This window comes from Thunnus albacares, chromosome 19, assembly GCF_914725855.1.
Source record: "Thunnus albacares chromosome 19, fThuAlb1.1, whole genome shotgun sequence".
Lineage (NCBI taxonomy): Eukaryota > Metazoa > Chordata > Actinopteri > Scombriformes > Scombridae > Thunnus > Thunnus albacares.
The window spans coordinates 25,639,704-25,663,314 of record NC_058124.1 but is presented as its reverse complement, the minus strand read 5'-3'; the positions used below and the strand labels follow the sequence as shown (position 1 = coordinate 25,663,314).

At 38.5% G+C, this 23,611-nt stretch overlaps 1 protein-coding gene and 1 long non-coding RNA gene across 2 annotated transcripts in view; one reads left to right on the top strand and one right to left on the bottom strand.

Moving 5' to 3' along the window:
- Positions 1 to 16,469, top strand: part of dbpa (D site albumin promoter binding protein a) — a 35,669-nt gene extending 19,200 nt beyond the window's left edge. Inside the window, exons 4-5 of the mRNA XM_044334771.1 lie at positions 10,953 to 11,206; positions 14,111 to 16,469. Coding sequence (XP_044190706.1) covers positions 10,953 to 11,206; positions 14,111 to 14,326 — 470 coding nt within the window. The 3' untranslated portion in view covers positions 14,327 to 16,469. The remainder of the gene's footprint in view (positions 1 to 10,952; positions 11,207 to 14,110) is intronic.
- Positions 7,340 to 22,506, bottom strand: LOC122969239. Its single transcript, XR_006398953.1, has 3 exons — positions 22,108 to 22,506; positions 21,200 to 21,308; positions 7,340 to 8,937 (listed from the first exon to the last, which is right to left on the bottom strand). It is a non-coding gene; the product is annotated as an uncharacterized LOC122969239 (long non-coding RNA).
- Between the last annotated feature and the right edge of the window lie 1,105 nt (positions 22,507 to 23,611).

Sequence of the window (23,611 nt, the reverse complement as noted above, 5' to 3'; positions counted from 1 at the left end):
GATGAAAATAAAGTCTGAAGCTGATTTAAAATGACCACGTGCTAGAATTAAAACAGCTTGCGGCAAAGAGTTTAGGCTATTTTTAGATTAGATTGAATCAGATTTTTTAACTTCGTTTTACTTCTTTTAAAAAAACATATATATGTAATTTAAATTTTAAAATAATTTGTGCTTTTACTTCTTTATATTACATCTGTTATACTTTTAAAAAATACGTCACTCTACACAAACACACAGATTAAAACACTAAATAAAAAAAATAAAATATCCAAATCCAAACAAACTTTTAAAAAAAATATGAGAAAACAGCACAAAACAAATGTTTGTGAGTGTAAAACAACAATTTTAATGATCAATTAATGGTGAAAGTTTATCATCTGATGAATTCAGCCTCTAAAATAAGAGAATTTGCTGTTTTTCCTTTTTTTTTTTTATATCCCTGTAAGTAAATATATTTTGGTTTTGGACTGTTTGTCGGACAAAATGACAATTTAAAGACTTCCAAATTTTCTTTAAACAACCAATTAATCAAAAAAATAATTGACAGATGAATAATGGTTAACTCTATTGACTCTTTACATTATATATATATAGTGTCCAGATGTTTTTCCAGCTTATTCTTTGTGAATTAAATGACAGGAAGAGTTCACAGTTGGTCATAGCTGCTGTTATGTAGGAAGGATCTGATGTGTGTTTAAGATAGAGAGGAAGAAGCCAAACATGGCAGCGGTGAGGAGCACGAGGAGCCGCCTCAGTGTTTACGTTACAGGGAGGGGAGACCTCTTTATGTAACACACTTCCTATATCACATTCCATGTCTGTATTGTATTTCCAGCCAATGTTTTTTTTTTTTTTTCTGTTTGGCACAAACAGCTGCTGGCAAAGCTCACAGTTCATCTCCATGTCGTCCACTCAGCACTGACGACAGAAACACCGAGCAGGAAATGAAACGCTGCTCTGAGATTTTATCTGATTACTACTACTGATAGTAGGAATAATACTGAGACTACTACTGCTGCTACTACTAATACTACTGTTAGTACTGCCTCTGCAATACTACTACTGATAGTAGGAATAATACTGAGACTACTACTACTGCTACTACTAATACTACTGTTAGTACTGCTTCTGCAATACTACTACTGATAGTAGGAATAATACTGAGACTACTACTGCTGCTACTACTAATACTACTGTTAGTACTGCCTCTGCAATACTACTACTGATAGTAGGAATAATACTGAGACTACTACTACTGCTACTACTAATACTACTGTTAGTACTGCCTCTGCAATACTACTACTGATAGTAGGAATAATACTGAGACTACTACTGCTGCTACTACTAATACTACTGTTAGTACTGCTTCTGCAATACTACTACTGATAGTAGGAATAATACTGAGACTACTACTGCTGCTACTACTAATACTACTGTTAGTACTGCCTCTGCAATACTACTACTGATAGTAGGAATAATACTGAGACTACTACTGCTGCTACAACTAATACTGCTGTTAGTACTGCCTCTGCAATACTACTACTGATAGTAGGAATAATACTGAGACTACTACTACTGCTACTACTAATACTGCTGTTAGTACTGCCTCTGCAATACTACTACTGATAGTAGGAATAATACTGAGACTACTACTGCTGCTACTACTACTAATACTGCTGTTAGTACTGCCTCTGCAATACTACTACTGATAGTACAGCTCACACTGCTGCTGTCGCTTTTAGTACAACTGCTTAAACTACTACTTTTGATGGTAGTAGTACTGTTGAGACCATTACTTCTAGTACCGCCAGTAACACCTTTAGTACTTCTACTCCTACTGTCCTATACTGCTAATAGGGCTAGTGCTAGCACCACTGCTACTGCTATTTTTAGCACAGCTGCTAAAACTACTGTTATTGCTACTACTACTCGTACTACTACTGCTGCTGATGTTAATACTACTGTTGAGACCACTACCTCTAATACTGTTAGTAGTACTGCTACTCCTACTGCTGTTAGTACTACCAAAGAGAGGCCTATACTGCTTGTAGGGCTACCGCTAGCACCACTGCTACTGCTACTTTTAGTACTGCTGCTAAAACTAGTATTATTGCTACTACTACTGTTACTGGTACTGCTGAGGCCACTACTTGTAGGACTAGTAGTAGTAATGTTTTTAGTACTTCTACCACTGCTGTTAGTATTACTGTTAAGACTACAAATACCACGAGTACTTCTGGTACTGCTGTTAGTACTACAACTTAAAGTATTACTATTACTGCTAGTACCATTAGTGCTGCTACTGCTGCTGCTGTTAGTACTGACAGTTATAGTAGTAGCAGCAGTAACTAACAATAATAACAGTACTAATAGTGGCAGTGGTAGTACTTTTATGACTGTAAATGCTACTGCTACTATAACTGTCAGTACGCCTTCTAGCACCACTGGGTTACTGCGTCTACTAGAATACTACAAACTGCTCCTGGTGTTACTACTACTTTAAACTGTACAGTTACTGCTTCTACTGCTAGTACTAATACTACTGTAATTACTTCAATTAGTCAGTGGTTACTACTAGGGCTGCAATTAACAGTAATTTTCATTATTAATTAATCTACATATTATTTTCGCGGCTAATTGATAATTCATTTGATCTGTAAAATGTCAGTAAATTGTGAAAAAGTTCCCAGAATTCATGGGGACTTTTCAAAATGTCTTATTTTTTGTCTGACCAACAGCCCCAAACCCAAAGTCAGTTTATTATAATATAATAATATGAGAACTGGAAAAAAAAAATCACATTTGGGAAACTGGAACAAGTGAATTTATGCCAATTTTGCTTTAAAATGAGCTTAAATGATTATTCAGTTATGAAAAATTATTGCAGATTAAACGACTAATTGTTGCAGCTCTAGTTAACTACCACTGATGGCACCGCTAGCTACTGCTAGCTACTGCTAGCTACTTCTATCACTGTGACTGTCATTACCACAAGTACTACCTCTATAACTACCATAAGTAATAGTACCACCATTATTATTATTGTTCAGGCTGTGTTTCGCAGATAAAACTCGTTCTGTGAGTCAGTGGTGATTTTCCATGAATAAACCAACGGTCATGTAATTGTACCTATTATGTGATATTTGATGACTAAATATTATAGTGCGTTAATTTGTGCATAGAGGAGTTCCTCCATTTTTGTTCATAGTCCACTTCAAATTATTGTATTCTATTCTGTTCACTTCTACTCACAAGGAGCAGGTGGTAACATGTACAATATCACCATTATGGAATTTGACTACACAGTATAAGCAGAGATAATAAGTAATAGTACCGAGTTCTAGTAGTTCTAGTAGTACAGAGCTCTAAAATAAAAAAAAATAAAGTAGTAGTAAAATGACAGTAAACACAACTGAAAAGCACTTTGTTAAAAATGTAAATATGACATTAAAAGTACAATTTCTTTGCAGTAAAGCATGAAACCACATGATTCAGTCAACACTTATACTCTTTGTGCTGCAGTTAAAAATATAATGAAGTACTTTTCTTAATTCAAAACTCAGTGAAGATGAAAATAACTGACTTTTAAAACCATTGAAAACGTACGAGCACACAAAAATCCATTCAATTACAGTAATCAGAATAAATGTTAGTTGTCACCTCCATCCTTGTATAATTAGTATAATTACCATTGTCCCAGTAATTGCATTGTTTCCCTTTATTACATTAGAACAGAAAAAGGCTTAAACAGATTTAAAGAGAAAAGCTCTGTTCTGCTTTAGGAGCTGGAATAAAGCTGGAAAGAGGATGATGATGCTCAGATATTGAAGTCTAGTGTATTAGAAGAGGCTTTTGTGCTGTAATTAACCCTCGTTTTTTATCTGCTTTATCTACCTCTACTCGGTTTCCTACATTTCCCAATATGCCCCTCCATGACCCTCCCCACCCCCCCACTCCCCCTCCCCAAGAGAAAGACTGTGAATTTGTTGCATTCAGCTGTTGGTTTTTTTTATGTGTAGGTGGATCAAGTGGAAGTATAGTTGGATCAAGCAAGCGATTAGTCAAGAGAAAGAGTTGCTCACCTGACTCTCAAACCTCAACCTGTCTATTTTCTGCTGCTGTGGGCGTCGAAACTGGTCTCTCTGCCCACTGCAGCTTATTTCTCCCTGTATGAATAGTGAACACGGGCGCAAAATGGCGACTCGAGAGAGAGAGAGAGAGAGAGAGAGAGAGAAAAGCTAATGGTGGACCAAAACCAGACATTTCCTTTTGAATCTTTAGACCACTTGTACATTTTTCCTGCCATCAAACTGCAGTAAATTGCTGGACTTTGAAGAGGCCTTTTAAAAGTTTGAATGGGAAAAAAAAAAAGGTAAAAGTCATAATATAGCAGTCCAGAATTCATCTGTATGCGTCTGTTGGCTCCATCTGACACATCCCGAGGCGATTCCTGTGACAGAGATTTTAGATTAAACAGTGGCCCTTTTTAAAATGAAGGCTTTCAGCCAGGATTTCTTGACTTGACAAGAATATGAATAAGAAGTGACGGCCCGACAGTAACTCTAAACCTAAGAGTCCTTGAATTTCACCAAACAACCCCATCAAGAAGTCCTTGAGCTGTACGTCCAAATTAATGTAAGAACTTCAGTGTCGCCGTTCTGGTGGAAATTCAGTGTGATGTTTCTGGCATGAAAATGGTCAAATTTAAATACGATACCAGTGAAATGATTGCACATTAACCCAAAAAACATCATATACATTTCATTGAAATTCACAGATTGATGGACAGAGAGTCGGAGAGACTGACAGGCGGAAAGATAAAAACACATAATCTCGGCTAAATTAATGAAAGCAGAGCGAGAATCCGAGAGTTAGCGGCTGCTTCCTCCAAACGGCTCCTGCTCTCTGACAGGAAATGAAGCCGCGCTTGGCGGCTGTTTACCCCGGCAGCAGCAGTGAGCCGTGTTCTTGGATCAGTTTCAACTTTTTGCCCAAAATGGTTGTTATTAGGACGGCGCTTTGAGCAGACTTATCCAGGATCAGCCTCCTCCAGCTGCCAGAGTCAGATCAAGCCAGCAGCAGTTCATCTGATGGAGTCGCTGCTTCTCGGACCAAACAGATGGACCAGAGGATGTATAGACGGATAAAAAAAAGAGGATATATGGTACAGTTTGCACTGTTTGCACTCCAAAGAGACTCATGATGATTGTATGAAAGTGTGTATAGATGTGTTTACAGTTGGATGAAGGGCTGCAGCTGCAGATTTTCATAACACCTTCAACTATTAGTTTTCAATTATTCTTTGATTCATCCATAAAATGTTGTGAAGAACCAAGACGCCAAAGCGATTCTCCAACCATCCGTCACAAATCCAAAAATATGCCACTCATATTAATTAACAACAACATGAAAAAGCAGCAAGTATTCATTTTGATTGGAAAATTACGTAAACAAAAGGCTTTTTTTTCCCCCAGAAGATGTTGTCATGTAGTAAGCAGGAAAAACCACAAGTGTAAATAATTTAATGAACTTAATGATGGCTGAGTTCCATTTAGCTGCTTTGGTTTCATGTTCCCAGTATCGTACGTTCCAGCTCACTGTCATGACTTACTGGGACTCATTAATAGAACAAAGCCGTCGTTAATGTTATTAATAACATCTGCTCTTTTTCTATGACAAGTCAGAGTGTCGGCTGAATGGGTTTAACATGTTAAATCACAATGTAAATGACTGAATGAACCTTTATTTTTTTTATTTAAAAATGGTTCATCCCACATGGGATTATATGACACACAATAATACAAAATATAAAATAACAACTTCCAGCGATGGACGTTCATGTTCTGAAGAAAAACAAGAAAAAACATGTTTTTCACAGAAAGAAGAAAAAAAGCAAAATATAAAAAGCCGCCCATGTAAAACATTTATTCTTAATGAGCAGACTTGATCCAAATACTCACACTGAGCATTCATGTGTGCAAGTGTTTTCATAATTTCAACATCTTCCATAAGAAGGTAATTGTTTTTTTAGTTCTGTAATTATAATAGAAAGTGCAATACAAAAACAAAATGCATTTAATTTTCTACTTCATTTAGCTCGTATAACTGACACAGTCTGTTATTGTTCATACCAGCTAGTGCAGGGTGAAAACTGAGGTTTATTATTCTTTGGGAACAATAAATGAACAATAAATGAACAATAAATGAACAAACATCGATCAAAGTCATCAGTCAAATCTAAAATATGAGAAAGTCTTGCTCTTGAGTTCAAGGATTATGTCTTTATGTGGCTAAAAACTGGCAGTTTGAGTGAAGAACTTGATAATAATTTCAACAAATTTAAACATGGCTCCTTGTATATTTGTAGTAGAAATTAAACTGATTTACATTTGGAAAGCTCTGCATTAAATGAATGAACAAAATCTTTATAACATACCTTTTAGCATAAGCTTCATTTGTCTGTTAGATGCTTTTGTGCCTCCTTCTCTTCTTCTACACCTCAAAATCATGTCTGAATCGGGTGTCACATGTGAAATTAATAAGCAATTTTTGTTTTTGTGCCCCTCAATCTATTTTTTAAGAAACAATATTCATGATTTTATCCCTTATCGATGCAGGGATAAAGCAGATTATCTGTAGTTTGCAGAGTTTATTTGTTTAGGCGGCGACATTTGACCACCGGTGGCATCGGATAACAAGAGTGGAAATTGAAGCCTCTTTCAAGAGAAGAAGAATTTTAATCAGGTTTCGACTCCTCTGCCAAAATGTCAAACTCTGCAGGATGACATGTCGCTTAGACTCCGTCCAATAAACAAGCAGTTTGTGAGTCCATGTGACTTCTGTTTACAAGTCCGGGCTGATTGCAACTGGGCACTAGAAGCCCAAAATAACCAAATACACAAAAAAAAAAAACCCTTTCCACTCTGCCTCGGACCAGAGAAAACAACTGTAATGTATAATGACTGGAGAGGAGAGAGCAGGATGATGCATTCATGTCGTCTGAATCTAAGCTCTCGATGGGGGAAAAAAAACAGCCTTTTTTCTAATTTGTTACTTAAAGAAATGATGTAAAAACGTGCGTGAATGTCGGTTTTCTTTGCTCCTGGAGGGTTACATCAAAATAATTGAGGAGCGACGTGGAGTCGAGCTTTGTTTCCACTTCTTATTCACAGAATTTAGCAAACTTTGAACTCAAAAAAACCACCACTCACGATGTTTATATACCCATAATTCCCCCCACTTTTGCACTCGAATCACTACGCTCAGCGTGTCGTCAAGTGATTTCAGCTGGTTTTAGGGGGAACATGGGAGTATTTTTTTTACTCCCCCCCCCCCCCCCCCCCCCCCCCACGCCTGCAGTTGAGTGTCAGTCTGATTTCCCAGAGCCTGCTAAAGATTTGGTTGTGGTATTGTGGTTGACGTCCATAATAAAATGACTGACAGCTCACAGCGGCGGTGAAATATCAAATCAGTGTCAACCGTGCCGCTCTGACTGACGTTTCCAGGTTTACAAAACGCTCCGGTTGCATAAAATCCCAGACGATCGAGCACATTTTGTCTTTCACAAGTGTGTCTCTGTGATTCGACAGAACCGGCTGCGGGATTTTCTTGACACAGTAAAACAAAAAAAATGAGATATAAATGAGATATACTTATGTCAAAAAGGCATTTCCTCCACTCTCTCCTCTCTTCTCCCAAGTAAGAATAACTCACAACTTAAAAATAACGTACCATAAACAATCCCCCTGTCCTGTTTAATTTGCTCAAGTATCTGAGATCTTTCCACTACTGTTTTGGACGATATTGGTAACCAGCACTGTAGTTATTTATAGTCTGTGGCAGAGGGCCTAGAGCTCCAAAAAAAAAAAAAAAAAAAAAAAAAGAGTCTCACAAATGGTGCCACAATAGAGGTCTGACTGGTGCTGGATGATTGCTCAACAAACATTTCTATTCCAAAGGAGACACATTTGGAAATATCTTTTTGTTTTTCTAAATAAAAAAAAAAATAAAAAAAATTGTGAAAGAAATGTTTGATAGTCAGCGGCGTTCAGGGATTTGACTGGAAATAGACTCACTATCCTCGGTTCTATTCTGTTACGTCCAGTAAAGCAGCGCTAATGCAGAGTAGCCTCAGGCTAATAGCATCAAGGAGGAGTTTTTTTTTTTACATTCGCTGCCACATGATTTACTATCAGGATCCTATAATATAAAAGGACTTTTGAACTGATGTAGCCTCTCTTACATCAGTAAAGTCTGTTTTGTTCTATTAATTCCTGGTATTTAAATGTTGTTTTCTTTTTTCCGACACTGTTATCAAGCTTTGGCAACACATGTGAAATGTCACGCCAGTAACATTTACTGGAACCCAACTGAAAAAAAACTGCAACACTAGATCGATAACTGTTGTCTTGCAATAGAGCTTTTTTTTTTTTTAAATGTAATTACACTCAATAGATTTATTTTCTTTAAATGTCCTCTTTGCAGTCCAGGTTTGATCCTTCTGGTCGTATATTCAGCAGTAAAAGCTGATTTTTTTTTACATCAAGCACAGCAAAGGGTTAAACAAAAACCTGATCTTTCCTGCTTGTTAGAAATCCAGCATGAGGTGAACCCGCTGCCCTGCTGAGTGTTTCTGGCTTCATACCGCCACTTGGTGGCTAATCAGCATCACAACAGCAGCAGCAGCAGCAGCGCCGCCGGTCTCCACAGATCCTGCCTGTAGAGATCTGACAGCTAATCTGAGCTGTCAGAGCGCACAAAGAAAAAGAGCCAAAAACCAAAACACGTGCAAAAAGGAAAAGAGAGAAGAGGAGAAAGTTTGCTGTTTACTTGTGAGGAAATTTTGGATTAAAGGGGAACATATTGTCCAGTATCCATAGGATAATCCTCTTTATGGTCAGCTCATCTCAGTGGGCCTCAATCTTGGCTCCCTGCTCTCTGGATGAAGAGAGAGAGAGAGAGAGAGAGAGAGAGAGAGAGAGAGAGAGAGAGAGAGCAGGAACATGTGACTCTGTAGCCGGCGGCCTCTAGATGAGCTGAACACCACCGTTAATGCTACACAGTTTGACCTGTGTGAGCTTTTAAACACCAAAACTAATGAAGCTTCCTGTATTTTTTTATTTTTGTGCAATTATAGAATAGATTTAAATCACATCATACTACTACTACTAACAGTAATCTCTATTTTCACCTTTCAAACTATCAGTTACATGTAAAAATACAAAAATATACACAATTACAACCATTAATGAAAATAACAAAACCACAAGTTTCTTTTTAATGCTCTTTAAAGATGAGGAAATGCAGGAGAGATTATTTCTATAAAGATAATTAAAAATAATATTGTCATCCTCTTATTCTAAACTTAAAACAATCCCACTAAAAGATTTAAACCAGTGCATTTTTTCATTGGCTGGAACCAATAAATATTTGATGTCCGCTGCGATGAACGCTGGGTCTAAAGGGCGTCACAGGAAGGCAAAATGTGAGAGAAACAAAAAAAAAATGTAATCAAAGGTTTTACAGTTTCATAGACTAGTTTCTAGTTGCTGCAGGTACAATTCTTCATAACATCCAGTTTACTGCTTAGTAGATGCTGTGATTCACACCAGCTCACAGCATCAGATAGTGAAATATAACATATGTGAGTATATATATATATATATATATATATATATATATATATATATATATATATATATATATATATATGTGTGTGTGTGTGTGTGTGTGTGTATATATATATATATATATATATATATATATATATATATATGTGTGTGTGTGTGTGTGTGTGTATCTATATATATATATATATATATATATATATATATATATATATATATATATGTGTGTGTGTGTGTGTGTGTGTGTATCTATATATATATATATATATATATATATATATATATATGTGTTCTGTGTGTGTTTGTCTTATCATCATCATCTTCGGCGTGTTGGCCCCTGACATGTGACCGTCCTCCGTGAGGGCAGATGGACTCTAATCTGCAGATGATGATGATGATGATGATTGGACAGCTAAACGAGTAATTAAGCCAGTCCTGCTCACTCTGAGTTTATTGCATCTGATTATAATTTACTGGAAATGCGTAAACAATTAATCAGCTTTTAATGAGTCTGGCTCTCGTCCGTCCGTGCAACAGTATTGATACGACTGTCATAATATTGACAGTGTAGTCCGTGTAAAATAATCAGCAGATCTCAGGTCTAAACTTCTGTGTCAGATACACATTTATCATCATCGGACTTTAGTTTCTCTAAACAAGACTCAGAGCTCTGCAGCTCTGTAGCTGAGCCTGACCTCTGACCTCCCGCTGACCTTTGCTGCCTTTTGACAATCAGCAGCAGCTTTGCAGTTACAAATCTCAGCATTCGCATCTGGCGCCGTCACGAAGGAGGCAGTTAGGATAAATATAACTTAAAACCCCATGTGTGCAAATCCCAGTAATGATATCTAAAAATAAAAAAGTCTCAATCAGTTTCTGAAGAGACTTTTTGAAATTTTGGAGTTTGGAGCTGCAAACTTTGCCATTTAATAAGTCAGAGAATAAAAAAACTAAGCAATGGCATGGATAAGAAGGAACAACACCTATAACTAACTCAACTAATCAACAGAAAATTAATCAGAAACTCTTTTGATAGTTGAATAATTGTAATTTTTCAAAGCAAAAATATCAAATATTCAGTCGTTGCAGCTTCTCAAATGTGAGAATTTGAAGTTTTTCTGTCATCCATGATAATAAACTCCATCTCTTTCAATTTTGGACTATTGATCAGACAAAACAAGACATTTTAAGACATTTTAAGTTATCGATTAGTCAAGAAAATAACTGGCAGATTAATTAATAATGAAAATATTTGTTATGTTTTTTGTTATAACAGAATGAATCATCCTCTCTCTCTCTTTCTCTCTCTCTCTTTCTCTCTCACAGGCGGCCAGGTGGTGCCTCAGGACCCGTCACCCTCTTCTACCTGCCCTCCTGGGCCCCCTGGACCTCCAGCGGTCGCCAACGGTAACAGCGACATCCAGGTGAACTTTGACCCCGACCCAGCGGACCTGGCGCTGTCCAGCGTGCCGGGCCAGGAGGCGTTCGATCCACGGCGGCACCGCTTCAGCGACGAGGAGCTGAAACCCCAACCGATGATCAAGAAGGCCCGAAAGATGCTGGTCCCCAACGAGCAGAAGGTACTACATCTCCCACAGTTCTTTGCTTTTTTCTAAAGACGAGTCTCTGACATGTTTCACCGCAAATCAATAAAGGCGATGATGTTATTTTTGGAGAAATATGAAGGGAAACATGCTCGCTGACAGCCTCACATGTAAAAAAATCAATATTACAAACATATTGACAGGCTGAAAGTGATGCAAAAATCAATTTTTACATTGTGTGAAACAACCTAAAGATACATGATTCTGATGGCCAATGAGAAGAATTTTATTGTCTATAAAAGATTATGTTTCCCGTCCAGTTAGGTAGAGCTTTGTTTTACTGTTTTTTACTGTAACTAGTCAGGATTCATGATTATTTGTCCTATAAAGCTCAATATTTTAGCTATAGTAAGGTCAAAGCCACCACATCACATGATCATCTCTACAAAAAAATAAAATAAATTCAAGTTAAAATGAGAAGTTTCTAAAGATAAACACTCTCTCACAGATCAGAAGAGGTCAGATTTTCCGTCAGTGTCCGGCTCAGGCACAGAAACCGCAGCGTTACAAACCTTAAACTTCATCATAACAAACGCCGCGGCTCTTTGACAGCTGCTGTATTGATGTGGAAAAAAAAAAAAAAACTGAAGTCGTGTGACGGGCCACTGGTATTGATGCCGCCTCATAAAAGTCCCTAAAATATTTTGTACTCAGCTCATTGCACACATCAGGAAAAAGCTCTGATCGATGGCTCAGCGCAGAGCAGCTGCAGCTCTCCAGGCTGGTTTATAATTTATAGAGAGATGAAGGCGCCTCACCTCGCCGTCCTCAGTCATCGGCTGTTTTTTTTTTTTTTTTTTTTTTTTACAAATTATTTGTACGTAGGTTTGGAAATAAACGATCTCTGACTAAAGTTAAAGATGAGGCTCAGATTGCTCATAAATAGGTTTTAATATTCTCTGCTCTGTAGAGCTCATGTAGGAAAATCTGTCTGTGATTAAAAGATGATGAAAGATATTCCAGGATCACAACATTAAGGAGATTTTTTTTATTTTTTTTTTTTACATAAATTAGTTTTAAAAAGTATTCTCAAAGCGCTGATAACCCCCTAGAACTATTTTAAAACTGCTGCAATAAAATTAATTTAATTGTCGAATGATGTCAGCTTTGGCGGATATAAACAGATCCAGTAAAAGACTCTCTGGGGAAACGTTGTGAAGCGTTTGAGCCTGCAGTGATTCCACTGGCGTAAATCATTCACACGGAAATCTCTACGAGGCGTTACTTTCAATATGAAGTCCTGTCTCGCTCTCCTTAAATCCAAGAGTTTAACAGAGGGTTCCTCTTCTCATGAGACTCTCATTGGCCATCAAAATGTCTTTCATGCCCCAAAAAACAATGTTGCTGCAGATTTTTTTTTAGCGAGGCTGCAGGGCATCTGTCTGCAGTGACGTGTCTTCATTCATTCATTCATTCAGACGAGCAGCAGAGCAGCTGCTTGGCTTCATATTTGTTTGTAATATTTGAATTTTATTGTAGTCCATCCAATAATTGAATACTATTAAGTTTAAACTGATGTGAAGGTCTTTTCTGTACATGTATTGGTGTTTATGTAACTTTCGGTTGTCTGTTAACATCGGTGACAATACATGAGGAAGAGTTCTTGTCTTTTTCTGTCTTATTGTACTTTTATATCGTGGCCACTTAACCACCAACAGAGAAGCTGTTTTCAGATCATCATGGATGATAAAGTGTTTGTAGTCAGTATGATAACTGGTAACGTCGTATAAAGAAGTAGTATTGTTTAAAGGAACACACCACATATTCCATCTTTTGAGTTGTTGACCTGTGTTCTTAGTGGAAAAGGTGTCAAATAGAGAATTCACAGACCACTTCTGCAACAAAATCTACTCACCGTCCAAACACCATTTCCCCCCTAAAACCTGCCAAAATACGGCTTAAACACAACTTCACCATATGCTGTTTACCTTTGCTGCACAAAACATGTGAGCAACTGTAGCGCTAACTGTGCTAATATTGGCATTAATAGATAAAACATCATTTTCCTGTTAGTTTCTTGGCAAAAAGAGCAACAGAAGAATCAACAAAGTGGTAGAAAATCGCTACAAAGCCACAATTGCTAGCTATTTCATCTAAATAAAATCAAATGTTAACAATAATACAGTTAATTCAGCTAATTAAAACTAGCTATACTCTGTTTGTATGTTGTTTTTGCCCATTAACACACTATAAAACCCAACTTTACCATATGCTGTTTACCTTTGCTACACAAAAATGTTGAGCCACTGTAGCGCTAACTGTGCTAATATTAGCATTAATAGATAAAACATCATCTTCCTGTTAGTTTCTTGGCAAAAAGAACAACAGAAGAATCAACAAAGTGGTAGAAAATCGCTACAAAGCCACAATCGCTAGCAGTTTCATCTAAATAAAATCAAATATTAACAATAATAAAGTGAATTCAGCTAATTAAAACTAGCTATACTCTGTTTGTATGTTGTTTTTACCCATTAACACACCATTACAAATATGTACTATAATAAAAATAGCCAACTACCAACAGACTAGAAACTGTTAACCAGAACTATATTTAAAAGTTTCCTGATTTTACAATTTTAAGAGATATTATATGAGTATTTTTCATGGCCACGGTATAAAACTAACTAATTTAGTCCAGTAAACTAACACGGTTTTTAGGGTTTTTAGGGTTTTTAGTGTTGCAACTATGCTATTGCTCAGCTGTTGCCACCTTTCCTCCTTCCCTTCTTCTCTTCCTTCTTTTCCTCTTCCTCTCATCACATAACTGACCCTTCTCATACCGCTCTCTCCTCTTTTTTGTTTTGTTTTTTCCCTCCCTCTCCTTCCCCCCAAACCTTCTTCCTCACACACCCCAACATACCACACCGCCGCCGATGACAGGACGAGAAGTACTGGAGCCGGCGCGTCAAGAACAACGAGGCGGCGAAGCGCTCGCGGGACGCCCGGCGGCTGAAGGAGAACCAGATCTCGGTGCGCGCCGCCTTCCTGGAGCGGGAGAACGCCGCCCTTCGCCTGGAGGTCGCCGACATGAGGAAAGAGCTCGGCCGCTGCAGGAACATCATCAACAAGTACGAGAGCCGGCACGGAGACTTGTGAGGAGGAGGAAGAAGAAGAAGAAGAAGAAGAAGACGACGACGAAGGGGAGGGTGGGGGGGAGGAGATGAGAAAGGAAGAGGAGATGAGAAAAGGGTACAAGGCAACCCAACAACAGCAGCACTTTAGTTGAAGTGGCGCGAGAGAAAAGGCCAGCGTAGATCTGCAGTAAGCGCCACGCGACACCGGGCGTAAACTCGACAAAACGTATTTTAGTGCGCGCGCAGTGCTTCAGGATGTCACAGCAGAAAAGCACAGCGACGCCATTTTTTTTTTTTTATTTTATTATTTTTTAAAAAACCCCCCCTTCCCCCCCCCCCCTCCCCCCTCGATCTGACTCTCTTTGTACATGCTGCTTTGCTGAAATCCACACAACGTACTGTATCACCTTGTGTCACCTCGGCAGCTTTCTTACGTCACCCTCGGTGCTGTGTGCTTACGCCCGGTGTCGCGCGGCGTTTTTTGCAAGTAGTGCGCTCCGGCCGCTGCTCCGGCCAGTTCAAACAGGGTGTTGAATTCACATTATGCCAGTGAAATCTCACTTTTTAAGCTCAAGGCACGAACACAAGCCAGGAGAGGTCAGATGTGTAATTTTTTTCTATATAAATAGGACAAAAAAAAAGCATGTATATTTTTGAACTGGGCAGGAAGGCAAGACTAGTCCAGCAAAGAAGAAGAAGAGGAGGAGGAGGAGGAGGAGGAGGAGGATGAGGAGGAGGTGCAGGGTTTTCGTCCATAACGCAAAGAGATTTTGACATAGGATTATTGTATATTTTTCTATTAGCAGAGGTAGACAGGAGGAGGATTTTGGAGATAATCTTTTGTATATTTTATATATGGGCTGCGGGCGGGCGGGCGGGGGGGGAGGAGGCTGTTAGCTGGACAGTCACGGGGCCACACGATTTCCTCCCAGCTGTTTATTGCTAAAACAACAAATAATCTATTTTCGATTTCACGGAGCTGGTTAGTCAAGAGACGGAGGCGTAACAGAGAATGTATCACGGTTGAATCAGGTATTTCACACGGTGCGAGACGAGACGAGGTATTTTAGTAACGATTGTTTTCGGCGTGAGGGCGGGGGCGGGGGGCGTTGGGAGGAAGACGGTGAAACAAAAATTGTATAGTTTTAAGAATTTTTTTTTGTGTTTGTTTGTTTTTCTTTGTGGGGCTCGTTGAAGCACTTGATTTTTTTTTTTTTTTGTTATCTTCTATTTGATTCCGTGTCTGGTTATGAAATATAAATGGCAGGGCTTTTACCTTTTTTTGTGAAGGGGGGCGGAGGGGGGGGGGGGGGCGAAGGAGAAAAAGAGAGAGAAAAACAGGAAGTAATTAACCGTCAGAACAGCTGGATGTGAGCAGATGTTTGAGTATAAATAAGGTGGAGAATTTCGCTGGCAGGTTTGCATTTGTTTTGGGTGAACACGTCTCGCTCAGACACGTACTCTCCAGATACAAACTGTTAATCATCACCACACTACATGACCGCGGTCTTTCTCTCTCTATTTACTCCTCAGTTTGTCCAGGGAAGTGCAAAAAAAAAAATGAAATACTAACTGGTTTTAGGGTTGATTTGTCCAGATCCAACAGTGACTGAAACCTTCAGCATGCAGACACACACACACACACACACACACACACACACACAAACAAACTACGACACGCACAGTCCTCACCCAGGTTTTAACCCTTATTGTTGTTGTTAATGTTGTTATGGACTTCTATGGTGCTGATCTGATCCTTCACCTGATGCACACAAACACACACACAAACACACACACATTGACAAAAAAAATCATACCTGCACACATACAAAACACTTCCACCATCTCAAACACAGTACTGAACTGCCTATACCCTTTCTTTGTCTTTTATTCCTTCTTTTTAGTTTATTTTTTTTCTTTCTTTTGTTGCATATTGTATCGATAAATCATATATAGATTTACACACAAACACTTGTCTATACCTCTCCTTCAAACTTTACCCAATGAGAAACGAGAAATGCACCCTACTGCTACTGTACCATACAACATGTACTATTGAATATTAAACTATTCTATCACTAGATATATATGTGTATATGATATATGCTTGAATCATGTGATTATAGTTGTAATATACATAATTGAATATATTACAGAAAAACCCATTGGAATCATTTGTCAGTTTTTTTCTCAGGTGTTTTTGTCTGAGGTATTAAATACACATATTAAAAAAAAAACATGCAAAAAAAAAAAAAAAAAAGTCCATGATTCGATCACAGAAGTTGTGGTTTGATTTGTTTTGTTTTTTTGGGGGGGAGGGGGGGGATTTGTATTTTTTTTTTTCTATTTGTGATTCAGTTTTAGCCCAGTTAATTAACTCACTTTGAAACAGGAAGCTTTCTCCTCTGATCAGCTGACTCTTCACTAAGCCCCGCCCCCCTTAGTTACTGTTGCTATGCCTGTCAAACTTTCTGCAGAGAAGGCTGTGTCCGAAATCTCTCGTCGGCTCGTTCACTGCTCCCTATAAACCAGACAATCAGTATTTTACTCAACAGGGAGCCAAAGAAGTAAGAAAACTCATTGACATTTGTAACTATGCTAATATGCTAATATGCTAATAACTAAACATCCAGCCTGGGAACAGAAACTTTCTCAATAGTATGTCATGCGGCTCGCTTTATATGTTTTTATAGGTATGAGAGTTTTTTGAAAAAAAGATTTAATATAATCTTTATTCAGTATTTATGTTTTTAGCATCCTTTAAAATACACAGTTTCCCATAATCCCATAAAACATTTGCAGGCTAAAAGTCATAGAGGAGCAAACACAAGTACAAGTCTTCACACAGATGAGATTACAACTGGAAAGTTGAAACAAACAACTTTAGAAGAAACACTGGTGAGTTTTGTGGATACGGACGAAGCCGAGTAACGATGACGCAAGTACCCGTGCAGCCATGCTTGTAGTTCTTTTAACGGGGGCTGTAGTTTTTTTCTGTGCGTACAACAAAAATGTATAATTTTGCTAAAATAACAAAGATTTAAATGTCTGATAGCAGCTGCTGTAATGGATCTAAGTGGACTAATAATATGGAAAGTAAACCCCAAGTGGAACGGAGGCAAACCAGATGTGATGTCGTGACTTCGGCTCTCTACAGAGAGTCTGAGACCTCAAAATCCCATTTACATTTGTAACTACACGAATATCTAAAAATCCAGCTTTGGAACAGAGTCTTTCCCAACAGTCATATGTTTCATATGTTTAAATAAGGATTGTAGTTTTTAAAAATATGATCTAATATTGTTTATTCAATATTTATGTTTTTAGTGGCCTTTAACAAACACAGTTTCACATAATCCCTAGAAGTTCATGGGTGAAACGTCACGGCTCGACAGTAGTGATGGAGAAAACTAAACTCTGAAGCACCGAAATAAATACAAAACAATTGAACTGGACATGGTGTCAGGATAGCGTGGTGAAAATTCTTGCCGTGGTGAAGTGAGGCATCAAAATATCTTGTTGCGATACTATTTGCTTTGAAAAGTCGATACTGTATCGAGTCGTCTGCTTCAAACATAACATCAAGAGGCGAGTTGAAGGTGTCGCGGCGAGCTCAGACGTGTCTAATAACAGGACCGAGAGGAGTGAACGACGTAGGAGATTTTAGACAGCAGAGATTAAAACTAGAAAAAAAAAAACTACTTAAGAAGAAAGCGTCGGTGAATTTTATGGATATGTATGAAACCACATTATTTATTTATCTTTATTATCTTAGAATATGGAAAATAAATCTCTGGAAAACCTTTTATTTGTCAGATAGACGGATGGATCTGGACCTGGATGTAACGTCATGACTTCAGCTCTCGATAGTGAGCAGTAAAATTAGATTTCAGAGACTTGTGAATCATCAACATTTTGTATCATCAGGTTCATTTTTACATCCATCAAACGCAACGTATTTGCATTGCCGGATTGTATCAGTAGACTCCAGGTAACATTGTGGGAATTTTTGATGCACTATAACTGTATGTTCAGACAGATTGTGAAGCAAATTTTTTGGCACACGTGTGATTACACAAATATGCGTCCGTGCGAGTTGAAAATGTTTCAACTTGAGCGAAAAATTTGCATGTATCCCCCGGGCTTTATGAATGAACTTTATAAATGTGAAGAGATGAGAGAGAGGTGAAAGGAAAAAAAAAAACAAAACTGGAAATAACAGAGTTCAGACTTCTGTCAGAGGATGAATGAACACAAACAGAAACACTCCCACAGACACGGTCGGTACTTCTGTTGCTTTGCTAACAGCTAACGTACGGTTGGTATTTTGGCTGTTTGGGGCAAATAAACACAAACAGTCGAAGTCAGGTGAGTAACGTGTAGTGAAAATTCACTTAAAGAGTAAAGAGAATAAAATTCACACTCTAATAAGATGGTGGACAGATAATAGAGAACACTATGTAGGTAAGAAAGATTGATTTTGGACACAGCCGTTGACAGTGATGGAAGGTTTAGCACTCAAACTTCGTAGTAATATTTTAAACAACAAGTTCTTGATTTTAGACAAAAGCAGCTTCTGATTTTTAGTCGGAAACCATCAATTTTTCCAGCAGAAATGACAACTGTTGCTGTCAGATTTTAACAGCGTTAGCTAGCTAGCTATCTAGCATAAAATAACAGATAGTTCCAGTGCTTGGTTATGACTGGCTGAGCTGCATTCAAAGCCATTATAAAATACCCTATAAACAAACACCTGTGACCACATTACATCAATATTACTGTGCCAAGCAAATTGTTTCAAAATGTCAGATTTTGTTGGGCTAATTCTGGATGAGTGGTGGAAAGAGATGGACAGGATGGAGGAGGAAGATAAAGAAGAGAGTAGACATGCCGAAATTAGTAAGAGAGACGGTGAAGAGCTGGAAAAGTCAAGAAACGAAGCCAAGCTCGTTAAAAAGACTATGTGGTCCGTTTGCTGTTTTCAGACCTGGTGTGTCGAGAAAGATCTGGCTTATTGATTTTAAATCAATCACCAAAATAGAGCTGAACCAGCCTCCCCGTCAGTTTTATTCTACTGTGAAAAATGGGGAAGGTGAACCTCTGGTTGGCCTATATGCGCGGCTTAACTGGTACATCAGTGATCCACTGATCAGCTGATCCTGGTGTCTGTTGAGTTTATCACCAGCAACGTTTTAGTTGAAGTAGTGAAAATACTTTGCTGAGAAGGATGTGACAAAACATCCCACCACCAAGTGTTAATGGAGGCAGACTACCAGAAAATCAAGCACTGAATCCAAGCACACCTGAGGGTTGTTGTCAACTAAGTCTAGTTTGAAGTGCGGCTGCATTTGGGACACAGAGCTGAAGAGGGGTGAAATCCTTTTGGCTCCACTGACTTTGTAAAGCTGCCGGCACCGAGACAATCTACACCGACCGCTGCTTGCAAAGCACCACCGTACAGAAACTCTCCGAAGCTGGCCTAGAGGCATGAGACATCTTACTGGCGCCCAAACTACAACGAGAGAAGATGCTGGAGAGAAGATCCTCGCTTCTGGCATCACGCAGTTAAAACGCACCTGTTCAGAGTCAAACACCCCAGCAAAGAAGAGCGCTAACGTGATTGAACACTACTTCAACAATTGCACAATTACCGGCGTTATTCAGATACATCTTTAAGCACTATCTATAAGCAGGCTTTTCCCACTGTGTCTGTGTGTTGCTTGGCAACCGTCCTGCTAAATGTCGCTGAAGAATTGCTTGGAGGAAGAATGATTATTTGTTATCAATAAATTATTGCATTTTTTTGTTGCTGTGTGTTTATTTTATGAAAGCTTGCCAGGTATACTGTATGTAGTAACCGTTTTTATCAAAGCAATAAGCCCTGCAAGGCCGGCGGTTTACAGTGATTGTAGAAGAGCTAAGGGGCGTCGTCAGGCACGACAGCCTCTTGGGGCTTATTGCTTTTAAAAGCAATGAGCCCCAAGAGGCCTATAAACCACGGCCTCTTGGGGCTTATAGCTTTATTAACTCTAAGTTACGGTTGCTATGGTATGATTGGACAATCGCAGTCCGGGGACGGGGTTTAGTAAACAGTCCATTTAGAGCTTTCATGTCTACGTTCAGAGATGGCAACCAAATCTTTTTAATAAAACAAAAAGACTAAAGATAATTGTCACCTTCAGTTCAGTTGCTAGTATTGTTATTGATCTTGTTTTTGTTGATACTATTATAAATTTATTTTCAGTTGTTTCATCCAACAGCTGTTATTTGGCTCTCATGTGAAACCCTTTTTTTTTTTATTATTATTCCCAAGACCAACCTTATATTCCATTTTCCTTGGAAGAAAAGTCTCAGAGTTTCTTATGCTTCTGTCTGATGATGGAAGAATGAAGCCATGTGTGTTTTTTTCTGTTTTGATACCTGGGATTTTGGGGGATTTCTTCACACATGTTTGAGAAACTTTTTGACAGTGCTATTTTTCTATGTGACTGTGTTCAGCGTGTTTCAACTGTTTCTGGTGGACATTTAAGGTTCACTCTTCACGTGGTGGCGGTGTTGGTTCGCTGCTGTACGATAAAACAGCATTGCGGGTAATAATAATGACAATAACAATAACAACGATAACAATAATGTACACAGTTTTGTTATTTCTTCTTCAACTTTGTGGATTCTCAGCTAACTTTTCCTTGTTGTGACTGACTGTTATAAACTACAAGTACCATAAGCTCAACACTACCCCGATTCCTCACCAGTATTGTGTGCTGTCCACAGGGACACATGTCTGGCTTTTCTCCCCTCCAAACACCAATAAAGACTTATCCTTACTCACCAACAGACCTTTTCTGGTTTCTTGCTGTGTTATCTGAAAGTGTGTACATACCAGGTGGTAACCCACCTCCCGACGGACAACTACGACCTTCAGGGGGAGGATCACGTGACAGACGGAGACAGTCGAAGACATCAGTAGAATAGTTTTCAATAGCGTGGTAGCTTGTCTTGTTGTACTGTAACATAAAAGAAACAGTGAAGAAACTCAAAATGCAACTGTCACAGGAAAAAACACAGTTAAATAGGGCTGCAACTAATAATTATTTCCATTTTTGATTAATTGATTTGTTGCTTCATCTATAAAATGTCAGAAAATGGTGAAAAATGTCAGTTTCCCAAAGCCCAAGGTGCAACCTCAAATGTTGTTCTGTCAATTGTTTTGTCCCGACTAGAAATCCATACCCAAATACCCAAAAATATTAAACTGACTGTCATAGAGGACTAAAGAAACAAGAAAATGTTCACATTTAAGAAGCTGGAACTCAAGAATTCTAGTATTTTTTCTTTAAAAATGACTCACAGTGATTAATCAATTATCAAAATAGTTTCTTGTTAATTTTCTGTTGATCGAGTAATCAATGAATCGACTAAATGTTGCAGCTCTACAGTAAAGTCTGTTAATCATCCTGCTGTATTTCTTTATTCTTTCACCTCTGTTTAGTTTGGCATATTGTGATTGGAATAATGCAAAACATTTAAAACATGTCACCAAACTTATCAGATTTTGAAAACTAAATTTAGAGATCCTTCAGTTGATTTCCAGTTTGTGTGAATCTGTTGTGCAGTAAAAGACTTTGACCAACTCTGATACGAATTCCTGCTCAGAGAAATAGCAGAAAATAACAAGGATGCAGCTCAATGCCAATGTAGAAAAAAACACAACAAATTGTAATTCCTACCAAAATGTGTCCGTTGTCACATTAAAAAGTCATCGATTAACCCCTAGTCACTGTGCTCTACAGCATATGGACTCACACAGTGTTCAGTTGGTAGCATCACCATCGTCGGTCTCATGATCCTCTTGTTGCAGGTCGGAGTCGTCTGTTGTGAGTCTCAATAACCAGCATGGATGATTGTTGGAACTAATTAATGAAGTGTTGTTAACTGCAGTTCCTTTACTGGCCACTAGAGGCTGGTTCTAGAGAAAAAAAGGTCAATATTAATGAATTATGTGAATGAGAAACCCCCCCACACAAAACAATACAGCCACCCCAGCAATACATAAAGAAGTGCATATAAAAGAAATATGTGTAAACACATTATACAAACAAAACCGAACCCAACAATGAATCACTACTACTAACAAGTATTGTAGCCTGATGTATCTAATTCTTCTGTGCCATGGAGCTCCATTGGTGTCCAAAAACTATTAAAAACACATCACTGTTGCACTGGGTTCCTTCATTACCATAATTACAGTCATTGTAGTTTATTTTGACTCAGTCCTACAAACACTGTCCTGCTGCTGGAAATACTCACAAGCACCAAGTGTGTATTAATCTACTGCTGAAAACCGTCCACATCAAATGCACAATTTACTTCCTGTTTCAGTAATGACATATTTGTGGCCTGTTTTTAAAGATTTGGTCTTTCAGTAGGAACCAATGGGACTGAGTGCCACAAACAGGGTGTGGAAGCCTTTAAGTATCATTAAGAGACAGGCTAACACATTACAGGTTTTTGTTTTTTAGTGGACAGTAAGAAAAATATATGAAATCACATCAGCCTTGTTGATCGATGGGCTTCTTAACCGTCGTGATTGCCGTCTGCTCCTCCCTCCTCACCTTCATCAAGGCTCCAAACTGTTGCTTTAATGTGGATTTCCTGATTCCAGACATCTGGGAATATGGTTCATCCATATTTTCTCTGCACCCTGAAATGCAATACTTATGGAGCTGTGAAGACTGCCGAGGTTTGACTGCCTGTTAGAAAAACTGTTCGAACTCAAGTGTCAGTTCTTATTTTTGAAACATTATTTGACATTTAATTGCAATATCACAGTATAATCATCTGTCTGACGCTACTCTAATGTTCTTCCATCTCTCTGTCTGTGTGATGTGTTGAATAATAAAATAAATCTTTTACACAGAAAGTGCAACAGCAGACCATTGGGAGGCACTCGGACACTTCTGACAACTCCTCTGTTCAGACATCAGAACTACAGTGATAGCGTGCATATGTGTGTGTGTGTGTGTGTGTGTGTGTGTGTGTGTGTGTGTTTCTCCTCATTTTCATGCAGTTTGTGCAGCTACATGTGTGTTTTTCTTTTAACCAAACACGTGTGTCTGCACGGAAGTATGTTGTTATGTATGTGTTTCCATGGATACAGGTATGAACTGTGACAGAATAGACAGTGAAGCCCCTCAGCTTTAGTGTGTCTGAGTTATGTAACACACAGCAGCCTGGTGTGTGTGTGTGTGTTAGTGTGTGTGTGTGTGTGTGTGTGTGTAGGAGTGGGGGTGGGGAGGGTAGCGGATCG